The 23,199-nt window shown below is 35.9% G+C and overlaps 1 protein-coding gene across 3 annotated transcripts in view; it reads right to left on the bottom strand.

The window, feature by feature from the left end:
* Positions 1–4,680: 4,680 nt before the first annotated feature.
* LOC129750960 (chondroitin sulfate synthase 1-like) overlaps positions 4,681–23,199 on the bottom strand; it is a 66,164-nt gene continuing 47,645 nt past the window's right edge. For 2 of the 3 annotated variants that reach the window (XM_055746183.1, XM_055746192.1), the window contains exons 3-9: positions 9,820–10,008; positions 9,452–9,766; positions 9,271–9,383; positions 6,544–6,856; positions 6,297–6,454; positions 5,920–6,238; positions 4,681–5,860 (exon numbers count right to left, since the gene is read on the bottom strand). In XM_055746183.1, the coding sequence (XP_055602158.1) occupies positions 4,794–5,860; positions 5,920–6,238; positions 6,297–6,454; positions 6,544–6,856; positions 9,271–9,383; positions 9,452–9,766; positions 9,820–10,008 (2,474 nt within the window). In that variant the 3' untranslated portion in view covers positions 4,681–4,793. The remainder of the gene's footprint in view (positions 5,861–5,919; positions 6,239–6,296; positions 6,455–6,543; positions 6,857–9,270; positions 9,384–9,451; positions 9,767–9,819; positions 10,009–23,199) is intronic. The other variant, XM_055746200.1, reaches the window with a different exon arrangement.

Genomic DNA, 23,199 nt, shown 5'->3' with positions numbered 1-23,199 from the left:
TGTGAATTCTCGATTGGGAAAATAATAAAAATCTATTTTGAACTTCAGTAAATTTATTCAAAATACTATTGAATAAAAATTGATTTTAATTTTGATTAAAGAAGAGAGTATTTTTTTATATGTATTCGTTCTCTCCAAGATTTCAAAATAAAAGGCAAACAATGCTCATTTTTTAAGTTCACATTGGTCAATCAAGGCGTACGTTGATTGATCACAAAAAAAAGCTGACGAAGATAAAAATGAGAAATTTCAAGATTTTTAATAAATATTGAATGTACAAAACAAATATATATGAGTTTTAAAATTGCGCATAGAATTTTAACTTTGATGTTGCTTCGTTGAATAATTATGAGAACTTTTTATAGATTTAAAAAAATCATTATCGATTAAAAAAGTTGATTTAATAAGACAAATATAAGAGCAACGTTACAAATTTTCAAGCGCATATTTCAAACTTAAATAACTTCAAGCTCTAAATACTTTTTAACCGTCAATTGAAAACATGTGTCCTGTAAAGGATAAAAGATACATAAATATTTTTCATATTGAAAATTTTGAAGAAGATTTTGTTTTTGAGAAAAAAAAATTGACAAAAATAAGTTGAATAACATTTGCGAAAAAAATAAATTTGAAAAAAAATTATTTCTACATTTTGTTGACACTGAATTTGAATCTTTTGTCAGAATTTGTCGATCATCACTAGTTTTTTTTGATAAAGCGTTCAAAAGTTTAAACATGAATCTAAATTGAACGAAATCAACCATTGATAACTGAAGGAAAAAAAAAACCTACATGAAAACCAAAACTGCTTCTGAATTTGATTTTCATTCTTTTAATCGAAGAATAGTTTTCAAGCTAAAATATTCTTATGTTGATTTTAAAAGGTAAAATTTTACAATATTTAGAAAATTGAAAAAAATATAACTAGGAAAAAGTTTTTTGACATCACTAAAGCACACTTTCTCTAGTTAAAAAACTTGGTTTAAACTCATTAAAGAAAATTTGTTGAGGATGACCAAACGATTTGACTTTTGCTTTAAAAAAAAAACATCAAAATTCAGTTTGATTTGAAACTTTTTTAAAAATTCATCAAAATTCTCACATTTTACAAAATGGCGAGAAGTACAAAAATACCACTATAAGTTTTTTTCGCAGCAGTCAAAATTACTTGCGGAATACCTATGTTTTTAAAGTATTTGTATTGTATTGCAGTTTTGTCAAAACAGCTTCGAAATTTCGTAAATGATTTTTACCTATTCTCAAAATTAATCTATCTATATAGATATGGGTCATTCCATGTCAAGTGAGCACAGCGAAGAAAAAAATCTTATCAAAAGTTCGCGAAACCTGGCCGAAAGACTTTCTGAGGCCTACAAAACATATCCTCAATATTTGAAAAAGGATCCGCCCACCCCTCCTTCCAGGGCCCTTCCTTCTATTTGTCAAGATTATGAAAAAATCATGATTTTTAAAATTCAATATCTCCGCACTGAAAAATCCTACCAAATGACAAAATATGCTTTGTGTAGATTTTGATAAAAAATCTATCGATTGATGTTATTAATTTTTTGAAAACGTCAAAACACAGGTCTAAAAATAAAACATTATTTTTCTCAAAGATATTTTTTTTCTTAAATTTAATGATTTTATTGTTTTTTGAGAAAGAACCAACCAGAATCCCGATATAATATTTCTTGTTTTCGAGATATGAAAGATTAAATATGGTTCCGGTTTCCAAACGGCTCCGATTTAAAGGAAGGGGGCTCCCATACCAAATTAATAAAAATATGACAGACTTCGAACAATTTTCAAAAACAACTTAACCGATTAACTTAAAACTTGGTGTGTAGCCGTTTTCAAGACTGGGAATGATTTTCAAAATACTTTCAAACCCCTCCGAATCCAAAAAGGGGGATTCATATACAAAATAACTAAACTTTTACACAATTTAAACCATTTTCGTAAGCTACTCAACCGGTCAACGTGAAATTTCATGTGTAGCCGTTTCCGGGACCGAGAATGGTTTTTTATAATAGTTTCAAACCTCTTCAAATCAAAAATGGAGGGCTCTCTTACAAAATAAATGAAAAATTTGACAAAATTTTTACAACCCTCGAAGGATTATTGTTAAAAATTGATAAACGTAAGAGTTTTGACTTAATGAGACGATCTTTAGAATTGACCAAGTTTAACCAAATTGGATGATTTATTGTATTGATAGATGATTCCCATTTTTATGAAAAAAGAACCTGCTATTCAATAAATGTTACAAAAATATTACTAATAAAAACATATTTGAGAGTTTTAGTGTTTAGTGTCTTAGTATAAAATAGAAGTGTAGAGCCCGCCAATTTTTCTTAAGGGGCTGTCCATTAATGATGTCACGCAAAATTTTGGAAAAATTTACCCCCCCTCCCCCCTCCGTCACATATTGTCACAAATTCCGTAACCTCCCTTTTGTATTACGTCACGTTTTCCTAACTCCCCCCCGCCTCCTGGAGTAAAATTTTCAACTTTAAGAAATCTTCTCTACAGGTTAGAATAGCCAAGCAATCCTGTTCACGTTTTGCCACAATTTAAGTGGGAAGGACTTTCCTGAGTGTTGCAGTGAAAGTGTTCTTGTAAACTTTCTTATGCTAATAAAATTTACCAAAAGTGATAACGTGAGTATTATTATTCATTAAATGAATGGTGCAAGTATAGTTTTATTGAATTAAGAATAAAATTATTTGTTATAGTTTTGCTGTGTTTTTTTTTGTAACGATAAGTGATGTCACGCTCAAGCTGACCCCCCCTCCCTCCCATGTCACAAATTGTCACAAAAATCGAAACCCCCTCTCCCCCCCTAACGCGTGACATCATTAATGGACGGCCCCTAAGTGTTGCTCCTTCAACCTTCAAAATATAAAGTTATGTTTACACTTAAATCAATTTCAAAGCTCAGACACGAAAAGAAGTTCACTTTAATTAATGTTGAAATTTAATTTAAAAAGAAGAAAATATATTCAAATTATTTTAATCAACCTGTTTTCTTTTCCATGGATGGGGTAGCAAAGCACACCAGGTCAGCTAGTTTCAAAATAAAATCTAATTTAACAAATTGAATACTTGGAATCAGGGCACCCAAATCAATCAATATAAGCTCATAAACTTTTTGTACCTCGGAAAAATATCAGTTTTGTTGCATAGTGCAATTAATCAAAAATCTGAAATTGTGTGTTAAAAAGCTTTCAAAAAATTTGTAATGTCACTAACATTTTTCATAATTAACCCTTCGTTTCATAAAGTAACAAATTTGCAACAATTAATGTATGGAAAAAGTGAAAAATCGTTTTTTATTTTAATTTTTTTTTAATGTACACATAATTTCCGACTGAATAAAATGATTCTTGACGAAAAATAAAAAATCATGAAATGAAGGATTAAAGTTATTAGTGATAATGCAATGGATATTTAATAATTTTTTTGCTCATTCTGTTGACTATCTTTGGTAGTAATGGCCTGTCTCACACCCAAAATAATTTTCACTTGAAAAATAAGTGAGATCTGTAGTGAATTCTCGCCATACGTAATTTCATTTGAATTTTAAGTGATGGGTCAAGTGAATTCATTTAAGTGACCGGTCAAGTGAATTACACTATGACGTTCGAGTGAAATTTATCTGAATTTCTAAGTAAGTTTCTAATTAATTATCTCTCGCGTTTTTAAATAAAAGAACATTTATAGAAAACCACTTCGATTTCAAATACTTACATTACGCTTTCGCCATAAATTTATTGATTGGAAAATTCCATCATGATCCCAAGGTAGATCGGTTACTGCAGATAGTTCGACTTCTAAATCTTCCCTGCAGCAAACCAGAAAATCTGTCCAGTTCAATCCACAAGCTGAAACATAATAACACCTTTAAATAACTTTTTCTTACATCACGTTTAACACAAACTACCGCCAAAATCGCCTAGTAAAGAGTTGGGAAAATCCAAATCCAGCATAAGCTTTAAACGCTGCTCTTTAGAATTTGCCATTTTGAATTCTGAAAATAAACACAATTACAACCCGACATTCACTTGAAATTCAAGTGATGGGGTAGTGAATATTTTGTCTCACTTCAAATTCAAGTGACGACTGAAGTGAATGTGGATGAATTCACTTGAAATTTAAGTGACTGCCAAGTGAAATGTATATGTCGCACTTGAATGGAAGAAAATCACTGGATCCTTGCTTTTAAGTGAAAAATCATGTGTATTTTAAGAGTGAATTTGGGTACAGTGCATAGTTACCAGCTTGTAGATGTGTTATTTTAGTATTTGATGAATCAATTTTGAGGTTAACATGGTTGGTTAAAAATTATGAACTTATTTAGATACATTTTTTAAAAGAAAACCTATTCTATAGATGGGGTAGGGATTTTGTGAGTCCAGATTTAAGTTTTTAAACCGAAGTTTTGTGGAATGCAATTCGAAACGTAAAAAAGTTTCCAAAAATGAAATATCCTTATACTCAATTCCACCAGCGAGTCAATTTTCCGACATGTTGGTTAACACTTATTTTCAAATAACTTTTTGGAATCAAGTAGAAAAAAGTTCATTAGAATCACAATATTCCCAGGGTCATTCTAGAACAAAATACTCGAGGTTAGTGAATTTTAGTTTCGGATATCCGGCAATAATCGAGACACAATTCATATCAGTCAATTTTATTCGAATCTAACATCTTACATGCAAGCTTAGTTGTAACTGAAATTGTCTTGAATATCGCCGTTGATGTTTGCTCCTGCCAGCCGGCAAGCCTGGCTACCGGTTGCCTTTTCCCCGCCGTTTTCCGTAGAGTAGCAGCTCCCGGTTCTGCACGAATCTACTCTCCAGGCTGCGGAAGCTCCCGAGGGTGTTGGCCTTCGTTCCGAGACACATTTTATACTGGGACTCTTCCAGATTTCTATCACAGTGAATCGGATGGAAGATGTGCACCAGCGAGGGATCCGGTGCCCGGAATACCACCAGCTCCTGTTGTATTGGTGGATCTTGGGGTTGGTTTGGAGGGTTATGGTGATCCTGAAACGGATCGATTTTCCCATCGGCCACATCCAGCAACCGTTGGCTGGTGCGTTTGAGGTTGGCAGCGATAATGTTTTCGAGAAATTTGACATCCTCGAGACCCCAGCCGTTTATGTCGGTGTTGAAGCCACCGATATCCGGCCGGAGGATGTCGGATTTGTAGATTCCGGCCAGGCCGTAGCCAAATTGGCGGAAGTATCCATTGGAGTTTGTGACCGAGTAGCTGGTGGTGAAGTCCTGACTTGAGTGGCTTCGATTGAAGTACTCGGTCGTAATGGGTTTGGTTTGAGAGCTTTGTCCGAGAGGATTTGGATGGGGATCGTACTCGCTGAATACGATAGGCATGTAAACCTGCCGGTTCCGGATCACGTTGGCCCGTATCCGGTCCAGTGTTTGCTGATTGAAAATCATATCTACATCGATGAAGAACAGGATATCGTTCTGTTTACAGAACGGACTTTTGATGGCACGATCTAGAGCGACTCCCCGAGAGAAGTTCCCGTACAGCTGGAGGTAGTTAATCCTGTTGTTGGGGTATCTTTGACCCAGTTTGTCAAGGAGTCCCGCTATCAGAGGGGACTCAGAGGGATCAACGTACATCGAGACCAGCAGATCGGTCCGACGATCGTGCTGTAGAGCTACCAGCTCAAAGTTTCTAAGGAATCTCATGAAGGTTTCCGATCGACCAGCGAGCGGTATAACAAATACAATTCTATCTTTTCGAGCCTCTGGCTGAGGCAGGTTGTTGATGGCAAAGGTGTCGGTCAGCTTCTGCAAGCCGTTGTTCAGGAAGGATCTCATGCGATCTGTGAATAGGAAAGAAAGAGTTAGACATAACTTTTGAGGGACTCAAAACAAGACATACTCAATCCTGTGGTACTGTTCCACGATACTGTGACATTCCCTTCGAGACCTAACCGTCGATCGAGCGTCACGGCATGGGCAGGTATGACTCCGTCAGAGATCTCCCGGACCCGAATATCCGTGAAGGATCGCTGAATGTACAGATGCCTCCGAACGGGGACAGTCATCTTCTTCCCCCGATACTTTTTGTATACTAGCAACAGGTCTAGAATCAGATCCTGCCCATACAAACTGTTGACCCTCATGTACCCGTAGAGGAGCTCCCGGAACTCGATAACCCGACCTCGCTGCCGGGAGAAGTTGTTGATGTGTTCCATGATCTAGAATGAAAACATTACTTCAAAAACTCTAGAAATCCTCCAAAGATTCAAAACATACCTCCCGAACCACATCGTTTAAGCCCTCCTTCAGGCTGGACTCGATCCTTCGCTTCGGGTTAGGATGACGGCCCGAATACAGGCTCTTGGCTATGAAGTCCCACTCAATCACCTCGTCTAGATGGGACGGCCTCTGCCGGTTGAGATCTGGCGTCGAACCTGCAAGTAGAGCAGTCAACGTTGTTGGCATGGCGGAAAAGACACCGAACATAATCCGGAGAGTACTTCTCCGACTGTTTGTACATTACCTAGAACGTTATGATCCCCTAGATAGTCGGGGCTGCTAGCGTCCAGGGGGAAAATTGGGACCCCGGGGGCGAGGTTTTTGTTGATTTTGGGGATCTGCAGCAGCGACGTCATCTGGGCGATGTCCCGATGCAGGAGCAGCGAGTGCTGCCGGAGCTCTTGGGCCTTGAGTCCCAGCGTGTAGGCGTGCAGCCGGTACATGAAGGCCGGTTTCTTCACCGGATGCAGGGTGATGGCACTGTGGACTTCCTTGTTCTTAAGGTTGCCCGAAAACGCTCGGCTGCCGCTGGAGTTGTGGTGCAGGATTGATTGCATCTGGAATGTTGGAACATTTCCGAGGGAATTAAAATTTATTTTCGTTATTTTTATTTCAATATTATTTTATGATATGTTGGGCTAAGGGGGATAATTATGAAAAAGGGTAATTGTTATTTTTTTTCAGCCTTCCAATAAAATAAAGGATGGTGAAACAGAAGCAAAACAAAAGCAAGCTAAAATAATGTGTGTTTGTGTCAACAACTTCGACAAAGACAAATTGCTATAAAAAAAAGTTCTTAATGATTCTGCTCATGCTAGCTGACCAAATTCACTTCGGTGAGCCATGCTCATTGCGATAATAGAGAACGAATCTTCCATTAGTGGAGCAGCAATTCTTGAAAGTAAGTACAAACCCCTCCAGAGGGGCAGTACTTGAGAAATGTACAAACCACCTGAGATGAGCAGTACTTGAAGGAAAGCACAAACTTCTTTAGAAGGGCAGTTCTTGAGATAGGTACAAACACCCTGAGAGGGGCAGTACTTGAGATATGTACAAACTCCCTGTAAGGGGCAGTACGAGAGATATGTACAAACCCCCTGAGATGGGTAGTACTTGAAGGAAAGTACAAACCCCCTGAGAGGGGCTGTATTTGAGATAGGAACAAACCCCCAGAGAGGGGCAGTATTGACGATATTTACACCCCCTGTGAGGGGCAGCATTTGAGATATGTACAAACCCCCTGAGAGGGGCAGTATTTAAGTGTAAGTACATTCCCTCTGAGAGGGGCAGCACTTAAGATATATACAAATCCCCTATGCGGGGCAGTACTTGAGATATGTACAAACCCCCTGAGAGGGGCAGTACTTAAGATATGTACAAACCTTCTGTGAGGGGCAGTACTTAAGATAGGAACAAACTCCCTGAGAGGGGCAGTACCTGAGATGTGTACAAACTCCCTGTGAGGGGCAGTATTTGCAATATGCTCAACCCCCCTGAGAGAGGTAGTTCTTGAGTTTAAGCACAAACCCTCGTAGAGGGGCAGCACTTGAGTGTAAGTACAAACCCCGTGAAAGAGGCAGTACTTGAGATAGATACAACATACCTATGAGGGGCAGTACATGAGATATGTACAAACCCCCTGAGAGAGGCAGTACTTGAGATAGATACAAACTCCCTGGAAGGGGCAGTACTGAAGATATGTACAAACCCCCTTGGACCCAGCCAAAATTTAAGAAGGTTTATCGCAGGAACAACAGAATTTTTCAAAAAATATACCAGATGAAAAGATTGTATTCAACTTACCAAAATTGCATATAGCTTCAAAAGTAAAGGCGATTTATCTAAAATTAAAAAAAAATCCCCGACGAGATTTGAACTCCAGTCCTCCGAGTCCGCCGCCCTATACCTTACCACGATGCCAACACATGAGTTGATATCGGTCTCGCTATAGCTCTATAGCTGGGATTTGCTTTTCACGAACCGGACAAAGGAAGAAAGGGAGAGACCGAATAGAGTGTCCATTGAAGGACCGCCCATTTATCGTAAATTAGTTCACTCAAATCGTTAATGTCGAATAAGCATATTCCCAACTTTTTGGAGGCATAATTACGAGTTGACTCAACTGCTACCCGATTCACCTTTTTTTGGGCAAAGCTTGTCGTAAATAAATGATAGAAAATCACTCAATACCAACGTGTTTACGATCGTACTGAAAATGTCTCAATATTCGTTTTGGATCATCATTTCTATTGCGATTTTATTTTTGCTGGGTAGGGCAGTATTTGTGATATGTACAATGGCCTTTAGATGGGCAGTACTGAATGTAAGTACAAATCCCCTAAGTGTGGCAGTACTGAAGATATGTACAAACCACTTGAGAGGGGCAGTACTTGAAGGAAAGTACAAGCCCTCTGAGAGGGGCAGTACTAGAAATACGTACAAACCCCCTGTGAAGAGTTGTATTTGAGATATTTTCAAACCCCCTGAGCTAGGCAGTACTTGGGGGATAATACAAACCCCCTGAGAAGCGCAACATATTTATGAGATATGTACAACCCCCAGTGAGGGGTAGTACTAGCAATATGAACAAACTCCCTGAGAGGGGCAGTACTTGAAGGAAAGTACAAACCTCCTGAGAGGGGCATTATTTGAAGGAAAGTACAAACCCCTGAGAGGGGAAGTGCCTGAGATAGGTACAAACCTCCTGAGAGGGGCAGTACTTGAAAAATGATAAAAAAAACCCCCTGAGATGTGCCTGTCTCGAAGAATAGTACAAACCCCTAAAAGGGGCAGTACTTAAGATATGTACAAACTCTCTTCCAGGTCTCAGGATCTGTTTTAAATTAATTTCAGTTTCAGGATTCTGGATGTAGATTCAGGAATTTATTCGAGGATCCAGGGGGATGGAGAAATGAGGATATAAGTTCGTTAAAATTAACTCTTTTTAAAACAGCTACAATCGGTTACCTACCTCATAATTCCAGGTACACGGGATACCGGCAAATTTTTGAACACATCGACCCACTTCTACATCTTCATGAGTGCTGTAGAGGTTCTTGAGGCAAGTTGGAATGTGAGGAGCCACTGTTGAGAAAAAAAACAAATGTAAATCAATCATGTTTTAGGTCTGATTAATGAACTGTTCAATTTACCCCTCCTTAAAGTTTCGCGGCTCATAATAACCCCAGGGCCACCCATGCAGAAATTCTCATCGAACTCCAACGAGAGTAGCCCAAACTCTTCACTGTTTCCTCGGCCAGCTTGCCCAATAAACTGGGGCTTCGAGCTATCGATCGATCTCAAAAACAGCTCCAACTTGTCAGTCCGGATGAAGACGTCATCATCCGCTCGAGCAAACCACTCGAATCTGTCGATGTAATGCTCGTACATGTAGTGAAGCATCATGAAGCTCTTCTTCTGCGGTGGATAACGATCATCCACTCCCTTGAGAGCCACCAGAGGTAGATCTGAAATCAAATGTATTAAGAATCAATCAAAACCAATATTAGTGCATCCTTACTGTCGGCGACCGATTCCTCGGAGCTGAAGAAGGCAATCCGGCCGGGAATGTTCCTGCCCCAGGTGTCGTACACGGCCTTGGCACGGCTCCCGAGGAACTCTTTGGCAGTCATGACGCCCACGAATACTAGGTTGTGCTGCGAGTTGTCCGGCATCTCGGACGGATGCAGGCCGATGATTTCGAGCGCGGCTGTTGAGAGGAAAGAATAAATATTCGAAAAACAACGTAAATTTATTTGTGTTGATAACATTTGTGAGCATGAAAGTGATAGAGAAAACAAGCTGCATTAAAATGGTTTGTTTGTAACATGAGAAATCGCGTGGTAATTGGGAGCCACGCGCAGGACTGATCGGATGATGACGATGACGACTTCCAAGGGAAGTAACGAATGGCGCAGCATAATTTTGCGATGCATTGAAAGTAAACAATCTGTATGCGTTACATATAGTTTCTGGTGCATTGTTTATATTTCTTCAAAATGACACCCAGCTGGATTTCAATCAACGATTGCATTTCATGACACGAATGTGTTTGGTTACCAAAAATGAAAATTTGAAAATCATCTACCGTCAACCAGGATATCATGCAACAGCAGGGTTAGATGCAACTTTTGTATACCACAACACTAATTCAATTTTAAATTCAATAAAATACAAAAAAAAAATCATCTAAGGTTCAGAAAATGATGATGACATAGTTTCTCACATCGTGAGATAGTTTTTAAAAGTTTTTGATTCACAAAGAGTATTTTACAAATCGAGCATTAGATGTACATACCTATACATTTTTACATTTTTTGATGCCGTATAAAACTTTACCCAGTAAGACAGATTGACTTTATGATATCATCTACAAACTTTATATTGCTTTTGTTATCCTTAACCAATACTGTTGGTTTAAAAATATTGTTAGGAAATATTTTTATGATTCAATTACCAGTCTGGGCTAAAATACATCGGAATAAAAATTAAAAATTGACCTTTTTAATCTCGTTTCCATATGCTGGAATATGATTTTTTTGCATCACGCGTATACTAACTTCAAAATTTCATCCATCCAATAACTAGTTTTTATTATTTCAGCTAGTAGAATTTTTGTAGTATTTTTTAATCCCTAAATGTATGCGTCGTTCTTATGCTTTTTCTTTGAAAACATTTTTGACAGAAAAAATGTAAAATTTCATTTGAACGAAATCCAGGTGGTTCATTTCTTATCTCAGAAAGTACAGATATAAAAAAATTGGAGTTTTCTTTAGTAAAGCATGGGGTTACAGTGTAGAGCGTAATTATGGAAGGCTTATTTCTGTCATAGAATATAGGATATCATAAAACAGTTGCAGAATTTTGAGTTAATTGGAAAAAGTTTGTTATGTTAATACATTTGTCCTTTCGAAGCTTTGGTATTAGCACAGATTTATCCTCCCAAAAATAAACAAGTAAATAATTGGACAATTCATTTGGGAAATAATACGTTTCGAGTAGAAAGAAAACAGCTTTATTTAGATATAGATCGTGGCGGTTTAGGGTTGGTAGATCCAGATGAAAAATACAAAGCGATGTTTATGAGAAATCTTTTATTTCCCCTTTCCAATGAATACCTACTAACTGGGATTCAATAATCTTGGAAGATTGACTAGAAACGAGATAGAATGGATTTCTTAAACACAACATCTGAGAAACTGCCCTGAAATTGAATCTACAAAGAAATTTAACTGATCACTTATCTTCTGTGATATCACCATGATGATGAAGATCCCCTCCAAAAGCGGAAATATGGTTAGTAGTTCATTATTTAGCATATTGTGTAAGAATTTCCCAAATGGAAATTTGTTTATTTTTCAAAAGAGTATTCATGAGTTTAGATGGAATAATCCGCAAATAGTTGGGAACTTAGACGCGAATTTTTTACATCAAATTTTTCATCATTTTTTTTTTATTTGATGGAGAGTTTTAGTTACTAAATTATCTATCAAGACAGGACATAGTGAAACAACGTGGATCGAATTCAATTCGACAACAATTTCAGACTTATCAAACTGATATGTATCGTACACTGTTTAGTATATTTTTGTAACTGGACAGATTGAATTTGGTTTATTTAGTGTTACAATGGTCCAGAAAATTTAAGTTGCCATCGATGAACTTCGGTTAAAGAAATTATCCGAAAAAGAAAAAATGCTCCGAATCCTTAAGGTAATAACGTTTCTCCTGAGAAAAATCAATCGGTCAAATGTTGAATTTATCAAAAAATGTTTTGATTGAACATAAAAAAAATCATTTTGTAAGTCGGAAGGACTGTTGCAGATGTTACGTAAGTTTTTTGAAGAGTCTAAAACACTTATTCGTTCGTTTAGCTCCCTCTAGCATCTTGGTGAACATTTCAAGAATTTGTTCGGGAAATTTGCGTAAAAATTTAAATGCTTCATCTATAACGTAATTATGAACTTATTAACATCTTTAAGTTTCCTCAATAACGGTATTTTTAATTAAAATTTAATTATTCTGATGTGCCTTTCGAACTTTTTATAAGATAAGGCTGAATAAGCGAATAAAATTGAGTTAAGAAAAAGTTACAGGTTTAGAGCAATAATAATCTAGCAGTTTCACTTAAAAAAAAAGCACAGGAGGAAAATTTTAAGTATGCTTATTTGTTAAATTGTTGGAAATTTAGATTATAACATCACTACCTCACTAAGTCACTACCTTTTTTAATGCAAACAATTTTATCCAAATAAACTGGCTGCTGTGCTTCGATGAAAAAAAAACAATCTTCTAATTTTCTATCGACTTATCCAGTAATGTTGAAAAAGTTTCTAAGCAATTTCAGTCTCGAAAAATCATAAAGCGATGTTTATTTACTACATCTGACGTTTCGGCATGTTAATTTTGACTTTATCAAGGAATCGGGCGAGTTGGAAAAAAGTTTACAAAATGTTTCGATTAATTCTTGTATCAGCTAATCTGATTCCTTACTTCTAACTGTTTTAATATTATGAAGATCAGACAAAATAAATATTATAAAATTAAATTATGAGGACCAAACAAATCAAAAGAGTAAAAAATTATCTATATATATAAAAATGAATTTCTGTCTGTCTGTCTGTCTTTCTGTCTGTTCCCTATAGACTCAGAGACTACTGAACCGATTTACGTGAAACTTGACAGGTGGGGGTATTGGAGGCCGGGGAAGGTTCCTATTGTGGTTTGGGACCCCTTCCCCTAACAGGAAGGGGGGGAGGGGCCTTTCAAACAAAATACAATTTTTAGCATAACTCGAGAAATAATCAAGCAAATGGTATGAAATTTGGCATGGGGTGGTATTTGGGAACGGGAAATATTTCAATGAATATTAGGTACCCCTCCATCCTCTCAGTGGGGTGATAGGAAGGGGGGAGGGGGGCTACCATACAATTTTTCATATAACTCGAAAACTAATCAAGATATTGGTATCAAATTTGGCATGTGAAGGTATTTTGATACGAACAATATTTCAATGATTATTTGAGACCCCTCCCTCTTTGCAGTTGAAAGGGGGAAAGGCCTCTTTCATATTTTTTTACGTAACTCAAAAACTAAAAAAGCAAATGGAACAAAATTTGGCATGGGAAGGTAATTGGATACGAAAATATTTCTATGATTATTTGAGACCCCCCCTCTCTCCAGTAGGGAGGTATAAAGGGGGAGGGGCCCTCTTTTTAATTTTTTACATAACTCAAAAACTAATCAAGCAAATGGAATTAAATTTGGCATGGGCGGATATTTGGCAACGTGACATGTTCTAATGATTGTTTGAGACCCCTTACTTCTTCCAGCGGGGAGAAAAGAAAGAGGGAGGGAAGTTTCATACAATTTTTATTGCATAACTCAAGAACTGCAACAGTAAATGGAACCAAATTTGGCATGGAACGATATTTGGGTACGAGAAATGCTTCTATGAATATTTGGTATCCCTTACTCCTTCAAAATGGTGGATGAAAAGAGGGAAAAGAGGTCTCCCTTACAATTTCCAGTATAACTGGAGAGCTGATCGAGCAAATTGAACCATATTTGGCATGTGAGGGTATTTGGATACGAGAAATGTTTCTGTTATAAATTGAAGCCCCACCTTTTTTCAGCGGAAAGATATAAAGGGGGAAAGGGGGCCTCCAAACAATTTTTTTTACATTACTCGAGAATTAATAGAGCAAATGAAATAAAATTAGGTATCAAGAAGAATTTGAGTACAAAAAATACTTTTATGAATATTAAGTTCTCACCCCTCCATTCAATGGGGAGAACGGAAGGGGGATACTACTTCCTTTCAAGTTTATGCATAACATAAGAATTTACATCGCAAATAAATCCAAATTTGGCACGGGATGGTATTTCAATACGAGAATTTTTTTTATGTCAAACAATTCCTTTCTTGCAGTGGGATGATAGAATTGGGAATAAAGTAAGGGAAGAGGAAAGCTTACATTTAACTTTTTTTTTACAAAATCCTTGAAATGGACAAAACTTAACATGGAAAATCATTTTGGTATGATTCTATGATTATCTGACACACCATCCTCCTTTCAGTGAGTAGGTACATACTTAGGAGGAGGGAGGAGAGCCCAATACAATTTTGTTAGCATAAGTTCTCAATTTATGCTAACGAAGCCAACAAATGGAAACAAATATGGCATGGAAAGGTACTTTATTACGAGATATGTTTCTACGATTGTTATAGACCCTTACGCTTTACATTGTAGAGAGGGGAAGAAAGTAGGGGGTTCCATAGAAATTTTGTTGTAAAGCTTTAAAACTTATCAACCAATGAAACTATATTTGATATAATAGGATTTTTGGGAACGAAAAAAAATTGGTATTATAAAGATCACGACCTCCATTCAACATAGGGTGAAGAGAAGGGCAGGGGGGTGGGCTCTCTTATAATTTTTTTTAGCATAAATCTAGAACATGTCAAGCAAAAACAAACATATTTTATAAGTTACATTGTTTGCGTACGATTAATTTGCGATCCTCCTTTTTAAGGGCGAAGTTTAAAGAAACAGATGAAAATTATCAGATCTTTAACCCAAATTTATAGATCAAGATTCAGAATATTAGTTTAAGTTATTTTTGTGTTGCAATCCGAAACTTCTGCTGCAGCTCTCATTTTTTAGCGGTTGCTTATGAATTATGTTATAGTTTGACTCAAAATGATGCAAACAAAACAATAAAAATTTGAAAAAAATCTGAAAATATTATTCGATTTTGAAAGGGGTAGAAAAACACACCGGGTCAGCTAGTATAATATAAATCTATTAGTGTTTTCGTTTATTGCCAGTGCCAACCTAGTTACCCACGGGTTTTGCCCTAGCTGCTGTTATTATGTTTGTTTATTAATTCAGAAGTCCACTAGTTTTGCCCGAGATTTGAACTTCAAGCAGGCGGTTGCACCCCGTAAAGTTGTCAGTGTTTAGGGGAAAAAAAAGTGTGAGTATAGCAACCATAAATTTGCATCGTCCCAAGTAAAGATTCTGTTTGTTTATTCAGAAAAAGTTTTGCCCCGCGCTTGTAGAGAAAACGAAAACGACATTTGTGTACGTTTAAAACGTAATTCTACTAATAGTTTTGTTTTTTGAATCTATGAAACTGTCGTGAAGAAAAAAGTCGTCCCGTTGTCTGTGGTATGAAAACATATAATATTGAATGAGCTTTTAAATTGCGTGCAAGCTTTTACTTCTACTTTGATAAAGGCAAAATAAACATGACGAAACGTCGGATGTAGTAAATAAACATCGTTTTTTTTTTTTTTCTTGAGACTGAAATCGCCGAGAGACTTTTTCAACAAAAAAAATATATTTCGAGTTTTTTTTTTGTTTTTGAATGAAGAATTCACAAATTTGGATGATGCCCAGATTTTGGGTTGTAACTTTGAAATTGGATGCCCGGATTTCACAAGGTTTAACGATAAACCAGCTCGGATTTGTCCTGCCTGCCCTGTTAATGCAGAAAAATATCTGGTAAGCTTAGGTTTGAATAATTTCCGATGTTTTGGTTACAATTTTTTTTAAAGAAAATCAAACTTTGTTGCTTGTTATCGGATTCTGAAATCTGTACCCAGTTTATTAATCCGGATGTTCTGTTCGATCCATCATTGAGACCATATCCTGATTCCAATCTTGGTGTTCCATTAGAAACTTAAATAAAACTCACGTTGCATAATTAAAACTCATCATACCGGAATTTTGAAAGAGAGTATTTAAAATTGCAAACCATTTTAAAGATATGGATTTGAAAGTTCTACTCTAAATTCTTATGCAAAATTGAAACCTGAAAAAGTGTCATAATGGTGATCCAAGATTGAAGTATCAAAGTTCTATTATATTGAAATTTCTTTCAGATTCACTAGTTGGATTCAAATAAATAATTGAAAGTGCAAGTGCAAAAGAATTGGGAATTTAGATTCATAAATCGATTTCAAATCGGAATTCAAAATTTTGGTTCAGGTTAAAAATTAAGAATTCAGATTCGGAATTAAAAACTATGATTATACAAACAGATCTGAATTTATTTTCAAAATTGCGTTTTTTGAAAAATTTAAATTTAAATTTAATTTTTTTTCACGGAGTTATAATAATAAAATAAATTATTATAGATAGCTTTTTGTTGATAAAATAATTCAGCTGGAGATATATTTCATTGGTTTGTTGTTTTACATTATATATTTTGAAGACGGTGTAGGGATGAGAGTAAAGAAATGAAGTATATAAATCAAAATTTATTCAAAATAAAATAAAATAATAATAGTATTTTGCAACACTGAAAATAAATAAAATAAAACACAAGGCAAAACAAACAAAACAAAGTCAGTCATTGATCTATCTTTGTGAGTTACAGACGTGTCTAAGTGGATCTCTGAAATGTGATTCATAAGAATCGTAAAATCATGTCAATGGCGCGGTTGGTAGAATAAGGAGAGAACGCGCAGATTGTCAAGACTGCAATATTGCAGATTTTAAAGGCTGCTGCTACGGTAAAAAGTTTTTGATTCGGCCTCCGAAAGAAAGACGGATTGGCACAGGGAGCACCGATTTTAAAAACTGCCGCTACTATTGTTTCTGATTCGTCCTCTGAAAAAAGACGAAATGGCATATGAAGCGCAGATTTTTAAGGCTACTGTTACTGATTCTTTGTTATGATTTTGCTTTCCGGTACACAGCAAAAAAAAGTGTTGTGATATTACATCAAATACCTGCACATAACTTGAGTCGCAAATGGTACCTAATATTACATTTTCTTGATGTACCCGGCTGTTTGATAATTATTAAATTATTTTTGTACCGCAAATCCAAACCTGCCGAATCTGCCCAAAAATAAAAAATAATCAAATTATATTTGAAGCTATGGGTTTGCTTACATTTATTTAAAATTTTGGTTGTACTTACAAGCCAAACAAATATAGCTGAGGTCCGTAATCCGTTTCTTACTATTTGAAATGAATAACATTTGAACGTCAATTGAAGAAACATTGATTACTTGATCCAATATCACATAGAAGGTTGTGATATAAAACTACACGACATTTTCGCATACGGGTACATCGTTTAGATGTATTATAACAACAGAAAGCCCTAAAACTACGTCGTCTCCACAAATTACATCATCCAGCGTTACATTTTTTTTTGCTGTGTAGAAAAAGACGGAATGGCTTAGGAAGCGCAGATTTTTAAGAATGTTGCTGCTGCTTGTTTGTTTTGGTTTGGCTTCCCGGTGGAAAAGACGGAATGGATTATGAAGCGCAAATATTCAGGCAGCATCTGCTGATTGTTTACTTTGATTTGGCCTTCCGGTGGAAAAACACGGAATTGGCTTTGGAAGCGCAGATTTTTAAGGCTGCTGCTTCTGATTTTTTAACTTATTTGGATTTTTAAGGCTACTGCTACTGATTGTTTGTTTTGAATTGGCCTTCTAGTTGGGAAAGGCTGTCTCTGAGAATATAATTGAATTGTTCCGGCTCTCGCTAACAAAGACAGAGTGACAAGAAAAGCACAGTTTAGGAAAGCTGTTGCTAAGAATGTTTTCGGATTCTTCCGGCTTTGGTAAACAAAAATAGAGCGACAGGAAAAGCACAGATTGGGAAGACTTTGTGAAGAGTATTTTCATAAAGGATGAAGAATATGCACAAAATAATTAAAATTTTAAGATTTTAAAAGCGTTTACATGGAATGAAATGTAGAATTGAGATGAGGGATATTTGTTCTATAAAACTTTGTTTTTTTTTTTAGGAAAACAAATGTCTGTAAATAAATAAAACAAATGTCTGTAAATGTCTGTCTCTATTGAGAATAGAGTTGAGAAGGAATGTAGAGATGAGATGAAGGATATGCAGAAATTAAATAAAATTTGTAGGATGGAGAATAAAGATGTGGAATATGAAGAATAAATGAAGGATAATTATTGGTAAATAAAATTTTTTATATGAGAAAAAAAAAACAAAAGTATACGCGTAAATTAATTTAGAATAGAGTGAAGAAAGAATGTAGGGATTAGATGCAAGATAATATAAATCAAAGAGAATATAAACCAAATTTAATTAAAAATAAAATAAAATAAAAGTAGTATTCGGCATCACTGAAGATAAATGAAATTAAATAAATGTCTATGGCAACGTTTGTTATTTTAACAGATGTCAAGTGCAGCTTTGAATTCTGATTCAAAAGAATCGTAAAATCACGAGAAATAGTTCAAAAACAAAGGTTTAGATCAAAATCTGAATGTTAACAAGAGTTAAAATCATTCTGATTTAAGCCCAAACCTAACCTTCTACGTTCATCCATAAATATTTGATACGTTTTCACCAAAGTTTGTCTTTCAAATGAAGTCTTCACGATCCTTTGTTTGATTTTTTTAAAGCTCCAAATATTTTGGAATGTTTTAGGACTTATTCTAATGAATTTCATTGTGATTTTTAGTATGATTTTTAATGAAACTAAAACAAGCTCCAAAGAGCCGTTCAAGCCAAAAGTCGTTAATAGAATGTCGATATATTTCAAGAAAGCTTTCTCCCTCGAGTCGATGATCGTAGAGATTTTAAAAACGGGTTCATAGACGTCGATTAATGACAAGGTATTCATGCATTTTTCGTTGATTTACCCTTCAAAAGCAAATTTTTGAAACCCAATATATTTGGGAAATGGGATGATATATTTGTCACAATGAAAGCTTCGTGAAAAAATATAATAATAAAAAATCAGCAGATAGAGACTTAAGAAGTTGGTGAAATTCCTTCCACACAAAACTTCTCATAATTCCTTACAAATTTTTCGTGGTTCTTCATAACCCAAACTTAACATTTCACTAGGATCCTAGGATCCTATATGCTTGCAGGATCAGTATATGCTTGCAGTTTGATTTTTTTTTTCATAAATCGGTTGATTGAAGCACTCTAGTGTTAATTAACAAACTTTTAATAGATTGTGTACTTTCGATATAATCGTTTTTTTCCTTTTCCATTGAAATTGAAAAGATTCAGAAACACATTCAAAGGCTTTTACGAAAAAGGTTTACCTAGTTTTGGTTTTTTTTTTAGATAATATTCACGTGGGCCTTTTTCCATTTAATAAACTTAGTTCTTTTGGAATTAATGGATCTATTTCATCAACAAATCAAAAGATTTGTTAAGTTTCAATGCTTTTTATAGTAATTGAGTATTAATACGAAGATCATACTTTGATTTATTTTATGTAGCTGAACATAAAACGTCACAATGTTTTGCAAAACCGTGTTTAAAAAAAAATGGCGCAACAAAAATCGCTTTAGAATAAACTGAAATCAAAATAAAAAAAAATCATTAACAGCAATTTGTTTGTTGTGATGAATTGATACTTTCTTGAAATTTTCATTTTGATAAGCGAACGAAAACAGTCGCACATGAGTGAACTCACGTCACAAAAAAGGGAACTTTTGAATTTTTACGAGAAAACTTTGCCATTTTCTGACAAACAAAAATTCGATCTTCTTTAAATATTATAAGACAATTTTAAAACACTAAATTTTATAACAATCGGATGGTATCTAGCTGAATTTTCAAAAGCGCGATTGAGTGAATTCACGTCACAAAATTTGATTTTTTGTAAGATTTAATATGGAGAATATGCTCTGAAAGCTTTTTCGACCATCCAGACGGTCGGATTTTAACAAATGGAACATATTTTAATTGATTTTTTTTTCTTTTTTTTTCTTTTTTTTTATAAATTCGTTATTTTAAATAATTTTTTTTGGTGAATCTTCAAATGAAGACTGTGAGAAACAGTAATAATTTTAACGTATGATCCCTCAATATGTTGCTATTCAAGTGCCACTACAAAAACAACTAAAAAATTTTAATGACAAAATTATGTTCATTTTCAAGGAAATTCAATTTGTGACCGTTTCTTACATTTTTTTTCCTTTTCAAGTAAATTGGTTGACTTTAAGAACGACAACAGTGCAGAAAACTCCGGAAAAGCGATTTCACGTCTCGATGGAATGTATCAGAAGGATATTCAGAAAATAAAAAAAATTTAATAAAATTAAAATAAAATAATATTTGTATTCAGCAACACAGAAGTTAAAGAAAAAAAATTGTATAGAAACGTTTGTTATTTTGGCAACACGAGGCAAAACAAACTCAGCCATTGATCGATTCTTGTGAGAAACAGACGTGTTTGAGCGAATCTCTGAATTGACATTCGTATTAAACGCGGAATTACAATGTAGGGGGAAATGCTCGATTATGCCCCATCTGAGCTTATCGTCAATTTGCCTTGTATTCCTCAAAAATTTCGAGGTTGAGGAAAACTGTTTTCTACAAATGTCGTTAACTTTTATTTACTTAATCCAATTTATCCGCTTCAAAAGCTTAATTATTAAAAATCATATCATAAGCAACTGTTTTGAGGATTCGTGCCGGTGTTTACACCCACAAATCAGACTCTACTCCAATAATGAACTTCCTTGGAGGTTGAATTATCAGTATATGATTGTAAGCCGGACCGGCATTAACAAGCCTTCTAATAACTGCCATTATCCTCCTAGTGCAACGGCACAGCATCCAAAGCAATAAAATGTTCCTTAAAACAGGTGCACAATCGCTGACTCAGCCCCATGATATGAATTACGTTCTATGCAGCTCTAAATTTAAACTCTTATTCAAATTTCCAAGTCAAGTTCCAAAACACGTCTTAATGATCTTCTATTCAGCTTCCAGCGGTCTTCAAATTCAGCTTCCAAAAATTCGCAAAATGAGCACAAAATCTCTCTCTATCTCAACTGCACCCTTAGTATCCGATTCAGGGATTCCAAACTCAACAATTTGCTCAATTGCTTTTCTTACATTTCCTATGTATATCGCATCAGAATGGTCACCAAAGTACCAAATAACTTATTGAAAAAACCTGCCCGGCTTGGAGATCGAATCCCAATCTTCGTGGTGAGAATCGAACACGCTACCACAAGACCAAGGATGTTGCCCTTACTGAAACTTAAACTCGATGTGGTGATTTGGTTTTGAAAGCACCTCAATGCACTTTTGTGACTTAGAAAATCCCCTTTTGAGCACTTTTGTGCCCTTTATGTGAATTAAGTCCCTTACAACGTACATATTAATAACTTTTGCAATTTTCAAGTTCATTAATGAGTACATTTAGTTGAAAAATGGGAATTAGGCAAAATAAGTCACAAATAACGTACATATAAATCACTTTTGCAACTTTCAAGTTCATTAACAAGTACAAAAAGTTCACTCAAGGGAATTGGGCAGTTGATTCTTTTTGTCAGCCAATATGTAACTTTTAAATCCTTCATTCAAGTAAATATGTGACTTTGGCTGCTTGGGATATGTCTGAAAGAAACAAAATAAAACAAATCCCATTTTTTTCAAAAAGCACAGGAATTTAATTGTCACACTGTATTAATTTATTTATTGTTCGTCGTTTCCTTTGAGGAACGAAAATCAAACCCACATGGTCCGATTAGTTTTTACCTTGAAGCGCTTCGAATAATCTATACCTACCGAGAAGAGGAGGAATCAAGAAGCAAGACGGATTCGAGTCCAGTCCGGGCAATTTTCTCATCAGCTACAATTTAAACCACCCCAAACAAGAAGATCGCTGTCGTTTGCGAAGCTGGAACTAGAAGCAAGCTCGACGATTCCTTACGACTTAGGAGGAACATCAGTAGGTAGGTATGTGTCCGTATCCAGGAGACGATTCCGCGACGACTAAACGCTTGATTTGCAGTCCAGGGGCCAATTTTCTCATCAAGTCTGATGCGTCCGCCCGGATTGGTTTCAGCTTTGATTTGCTCCGTTTTGCTTGCTGTTTAGGTATGTATTTTTTTAAACCGGGATAGTTTAGTGTTAAGTTCACCAGTTATTTTTTGCTTCATACCGAAGATTAAAGATTGGATGGACTTCTTATCCCGGGGATTAATGGGCATGCCTTGTGCGTTGGAATTTTAGGGGGGATTTCGTCATTTAATCTGAGCTGGGTTCTCAAAAAAGGGTTAGCTAACGGAAGAATGCTGCGTATTTTGACTAACTGTGCTGCTGTGAAGGTTTTCCGGCATTAGCAGATAAGTTAATCGACTACAACCTAGACATCTGGAACGTCTCCACTTATGTAGTTGTGATGTAACATCTTGAATGCTCAGCCTAGTTCAACTGTACTAGATACTACTCGATTCTGGAAATAAGTGAAGGGGCGAATACTTTCAAACCTTCTAAGCATGTCTTGTGCTATTCTGAAATCGTTCGTGAATGGAACGGCTAATTCCACTACAATGTCCGGCTAGAGGGCCAGAATTGGAACGGATCGGATTCGCTTGAGTCACACAAGAATTGAGTGCATCCGATTTATTCAATCAACGAGGCCAGCCAAGCCGAGAGCCGAGATTTCTTGTATCTTCCAAGAGAGACCCGTAGCTGGGGCAAGTTCAGAAAGTGCAAGTGGAATATTGTCATGCGTCTCAAGATAGCGATCTCGATGTCAACGACTACTACAGTCCGGTTTGCATACTTTCCAATCTTGGCCATCATATGGAAGACGACATACAAAAAAAAAATAACTGCGAGAACATGGCAATCAAGCGGATCTCTTGAGACGGAAAGCGGGATTGATCGTTCAATCTGGCTCAACAGCCAGACAAGCTGCCAACTAAAGCCGACTTTAGTTTGGCCCTAAATCTGATGCAGTCTCAAGTGCACGGCAACGCATTAACTCATAAACGCCACATGTGCTGCGCTTCGAGACTTCCTGGAAGAACTGTTTTTTTTTCTTTCTGTTGTTCGTTTGATGCATTATGCTTTCGGACTCCGTCCCGGGAATTAAAAGTATAGTGTGGAAAATTCCCAAGAGATCAGATTACTTAAACC

Source organism: Uranotaenia lowii, chromosome 1, assembly GCF_029784155.1.
Source record: "Uranotaenia lowii strain MFRU-FL chromosome 1, ASM2978415v1, whole genome shotgun sequence".
NCBI lineage: Eukaryota > Metazoa > Arthropoda > Insecta > Diptera > Culicidae > Uranotaenia > Uranotaenia lowii.
The sequence above is the reverse complement of the archived record's forward strand: the minus strand, read 5'-3'. Positions and strand labels throughout refer to the sequence as shown.